A 4,513-nucleotide genomic window follows, 5' to 3' on the forward strand; every position below is an offset into this window, starting at 1 on the left:
ACTTTCAGAAGAGAGCACCAGGAATTTGTTCACCATCTTGCAATTGCAATCAAGGGAACATGTAAAAAGGACAGACTAGCTGGAAAATATGCCTTGAAAGAGCAGAGTGCAAAGTATAAGCTACATTTATTATGAAAATTTGTCTTGGCGTGAAAAACAGAGTCCAACTACAATGCAATTTACTTCTGCATTGCAAACTTGAGAAATGTGAAAGCACCATGGAAAGAAAAGTGCTGTATTAATTTACGGTAACAACTCTTCTTTTTTATTTTTTTAAAGATTTATTTATTTATTTCATTTATTTTTGGCTGTGTTGGGTCTAAGTTGCGGCACACGGGATCCTCATTGAGGCATGTAGGATTTTTCATTGAGGCACACGGGCTTCCCTCTAGTTGTGGCGTGCGGGTTTTCTCTTCTCTAGTTGTGACGCACAGGCTCCAGGGCGCATGGGCTCTGTAGTTTGTGGCACTTGGGCTCTAGCTGAGGCGCGTGAGCATGTGGGATCTTAGTTCCCTGACCAGGGATTGAACCCGCGTCCCCCGAAGTGTAAGGCAGATTCTTTACCACTGGACCACCAGGGAAGTCCCTATGGTAACAATTCTTGAGATAAAATAAGGCACTAGAGTAACAGTCTTTATGACTTGGCAAAAAAAGTTAACAAAGCCAACAACGGTTTTTTGTTTAATTCTCTTCCAACTCTACAGACATAATTCTGCCTTCACCTTCATTACACTTTCATATGGTCTTAACAGGGGATGCACCTCCTCTTCTAAGAATCTCCGTACCTGCCAAAGAAGAAAGCAAATGCAAGACAAAAGAACACGTTAAGTTTTGAGAATCCTTTTTTTCAATGTCAATTCATAACACTGAGACCTTATTTGATAAACTTTTAGGCCACCACTGAGCTTCTATTTTTCTCAACTCCCTGTCAGAAATCTCTCCCTAGACACAGGCAGCTCACCCCATCAGGCCCACCAGGCTGCCCCTCCCCACAAACCAGCCTGGCTGTGTCCTTTCAGTTGGTCTCACCATTCTCCACCCGTTACCCAAGCTAAAATCAGCACTGCTTCTTCCCTCCTCCCCATTCAACCAGCTTCCAAGTGACTAACATCTTAAACAGCCCTCGAATCTGTGCCCCATGTGCACGTACCCTGGCCTTGGCTCAAAGCCCTCGTCACCGACTGCTTACCCACTGTGGCAGCCACCTTACTGGTCTCCCGACCTCCAGTTTAAGTCCTTCAAATCCAATACACCAGAGTGACTTGAATATAAATGATAAGCTCCCGTCTGTCTTCTACTTTAAATCCTAACTGCTTCCAGGGCACCTGATAATCTGGCAACTCTCTCTTATGCTGGGCGTCCATGTATTTGCCATCTCCCCTCACCCTGGTGTTCACTACAAGTAACTCCTACCTGTCCTTAAGATTCAGCTCAGATGTCATGTCTTCCAAGAAGTCTTTCCTAACTTCTTCTAATCTAGGGTTGTCTCCTTTGTGATCCCCAAAAAGATGTGCCTCCCTCAATTCTTGCATGTACAGCTTGGTATTCTAAGCCTTCACCATTAAGTTTTGAGCTCCCTGAAGATAAGGATTATCTATTCATCTTTAAAGCACCAGAATTAAACACAGCAGCCAAACACAATCTGAGCACCTAGTCTGTACTCAATAAATGTTTTTGAATTAACCCATAGTCTCCAAAAGGCCAAGAGGAAAAGTGACAAACATTTACTGAATACTTACTATGCACCAAGCTAGGCCTTTCAGTCCACACTCCGAGATATGTATCTCTATCCTACCAGCCAGTAAAAGTAGGAAGTCAAGACTGAACCCAAATCTACCTGACAGTAAAACCCAATCTTTGTCCAATACACCACGGCTCCAGACCAAAAGACAATTCAGAGAAAACCACTGGGAGAAACACTTAAGGCAGTTCAAAACAACCAAATCTTTAAATTTTAGCCAGCAACCTACTCTGAATTCTTTCTAACTAGCCCCATTCTCAGCATACCTCCCATGAAGCAGAAACATTGTATTAATAGATAACATTGCAAGGTCTGCAGCCCAGCAGTGTACAAAAAGGGCACTTGGGGAAGACTGCAGCACCACAGAAGTGTTCTGATGTTTACCTGCTGGGATGCACGACCGGTGAAAGAAGAAGGATCCAGTAAGTGGTCCAACTGGGAGTGAATGGGACTGAAGTAGGCATCAGCCTGGATACGCTCTATGAGGTCATTGTCACCCCCTTCCTGCTTGACCACAGCAGCTGCCTGATGGGAGAGCACTCTGATTTTCTCATGGCAATCCTGGGAAGACAAGGAGTATGGTTGGCTTGCTAGTAACAGGCATTTGAGGGTCCATGCTGTCTATGGCAGCTGGAGCAAAGGCCTCCTCCAAAGCTTCATGAACCATCTGCCCTTATATCCTGCCCACTTCCCAGCATTTCCTATGGAAATTCAGACCTGATTTCTTCACTGAAAGTGGACCTTTTCTACAAGTGATTAAGCAATTCACTTTTTAATAAACTGAGTTCACCACCATCACCCTCCGAAGATAAGCCTGTTCTACGGCAGCATATGGTCACTGTTCTGCACCAATACCATGACTGAATATAATAACAGAGGCATCTTCGTCCATCCTTCTTTGGGGAGGAGAAAGCAGGACTAAAGATGTACTTTGTTTACCCAGGAGCATGAGGGGTTACAAACCTGGCGGTTACCTCCAGCTTTCACCATGGCCATAATGATGCTCTCTGTGGCCATGAAAGGCAGCTCTTGCCGAATGCGCCGCTCAATTACCTGTACGAGTGAAGCACCAAGAAGGATGCCTCAGGTTACAAGGTCATACACACAGCAGGACATCAGCTATGGCCAAAAAGATACAGAGCAGGGACACGAACTACCATATCTATGAAGAAAGAGGGTAGAATGGATTGTCTTATGCTACACCGTCATTTTTCAGTTTTCTCATAATCCAGAGTATTATTTTGATTTTAAAAAGGAATATTGACTTGAGTAAACTTTTAAAAGTTGCTTCATCAGAATGATTCCAAAAACCTCAAGTCTGCTCGATTTCAGTGCCTGACTGTAGGAGCCAAGTATAGCATGGAAACAAACCCACCTGCCTCAGGTACTCACAAACAGACCAATGGAGCAGTCTACTCTGCCACTCACAGCAGAGCTGATGATGCAGGCCGGTGGACAATTTTAAGCCAATTCGAAGCACTTCTTTTTCCCTCTTCTACAAACATGTCTATGAATCCCACAGACCCAGTTAGTTCCCTAGAGCTCATGTCACAACCTGAAGAGTGAGCTGTGCTTGGGAAGAGCTCCTACTGGACCAGAATCCAGCTCCTCAAATACGCTCAGGCCAGAGCAGAAGGCCACCCACCCCGCCACATTCCAACCCCTCCCTCATACTGTGCTTTTTCACGGAGGCCTCTTACTCTGGGGTACACCACCAAGCCTTCAGAAATGTTCTGCAGCGTATTCAGTATCGTATCTGCAGTGAGAAATGCCTCGGCCAAACACATTCGTCTAGAAAACAAACAGCCAATTCAGTTATTGCTTCAAGCAAATAACGATTTCCATGAAATGGAGGGTGTGTCCCAAGAAGCTGCCCTACTGATTTCTCACACCAGATGTGCTACTTGGACAATTTCCTTCAACTACCCCAATATCCTAATGACCCTCAAATCTACCACCTCTTGGGGCTTCCCTGGTGGCGCAGTGGTTGAGAGCCCGCCTGCCGATGCAGGGGACACGGGTTGGTGCCCCGGTCCGGGAAGATCCCACATGCCATGGAGCGGCTGGGCCCATGAGCCATGGCCGCTGAGCCTGCGCGTCCAGAGCCTGTGCTCCGCAACAGGAGAGGCCACAACAGTGAGAGGCCCGCGTACCGGAAAAAAAAAAAACAAACAATCTACCATCTCTTGACTAAGACCACTTGCCCAAGCACCAGACCATATACCCATTTGGAGAGCTCCACCTGGCTTATCTGTAGGATCCCCAGACCCAGAACTGAATTCAGCCACTTTTCCACTGCCTGCAGCTCACCACCTCACCCCACGCCTCCTCTCCCTGCAGCTCCTGACTCAGGAAATGGCACCAGCACCCCGTCACCATCTTAACACTCACTCCAGTCAACCGCCAAGGCCAGCCCACCCGACATCGATTTCATATCCACATCCTCTCCAGTTACATGGCCACTGTGCCAGTGTGTACACGGATTTTTTTTTTTTTTAAGATTTTTATTTCAAAAAAAAAAAAAAAAAGATTTTTATTTCATGTGGACCGTTTTTAAAGTCTTTATTGAAGACTTTAGAGTCTTTGTTACAATATTGCTTCTGTTATGTTTTGGTGTTTTGGCCGTGAGGCATGTGGGATCTTAGCTCCCAGACCAGGGATCAAACCCACACACCCTGCATTGGAAGGTGAAGTTTTAACCACTGGACTACCAGGGAAGAACCTGGATTCGTTTTTTTTTTTTTTTTTAAATAAATAAATTTTTTTATTTAT

At 45.5% G+C, this 4,513-nt stretch overlaps 1 protein-coding gene across 2 annotated transcripts in view; it reads right to left on the bottom strand.

Annotated features, from left to right (window-relative positions):
- Positions 1 to 590: 590 nt before the first annotated feature.
- ADSL (adenylosuccinate lyase) overlaps positions 591 to 4,513 on the bottom strand; it is a 17,577-nt gene continuing 13,654 nt past the window's right edge. Inside the window, exons 10-13 of one of the 2 annotated variants that reach the window (XM_007453987.1) lie at positions 3,442 to 3,532; positions 2,705 to 2,794; positions 2,126 to 2,302; positions 655 to 785 (exon numbers count right to left, since the gene is read on the bottom strand). In XM_007453987.1, coding sequence (XP_007454049.1) covers positions 699 to 785; positions 2,126 to 2,302; positions 2,705 to 2,794; positions 3,442 to 3,532 — 445 coding nt within the window. In that variant the 3' untranslated portion in view covers positions 655 to 698. Of the gene's footprint in view, positions 786 to 2,125; positions 2,303 to 2,704; positions 2,795 to 3,441; positions 3,533 to 4,513 lie in introns of both variants that reach the window. The other variant, XM_007453988.1, reaches the window with a different exon arrangement.

The sequence above is a fragment of the Lipotes vexillifer genome, unplaced genomic scaffold (assembly GCF_000442215.2).
Source record: "Lipotes vexillifer unplaced genomic scaffold, Lipotes_vexillifer_v1.1 scaffold382, whole genome shotgun sequence".
Lineage (NCBI taxonomy): Eukaryota > Metazoa > Chordata > Mammalia > Artiodactyla > Lipotidae > Lipotes > Lipotes vexillifer.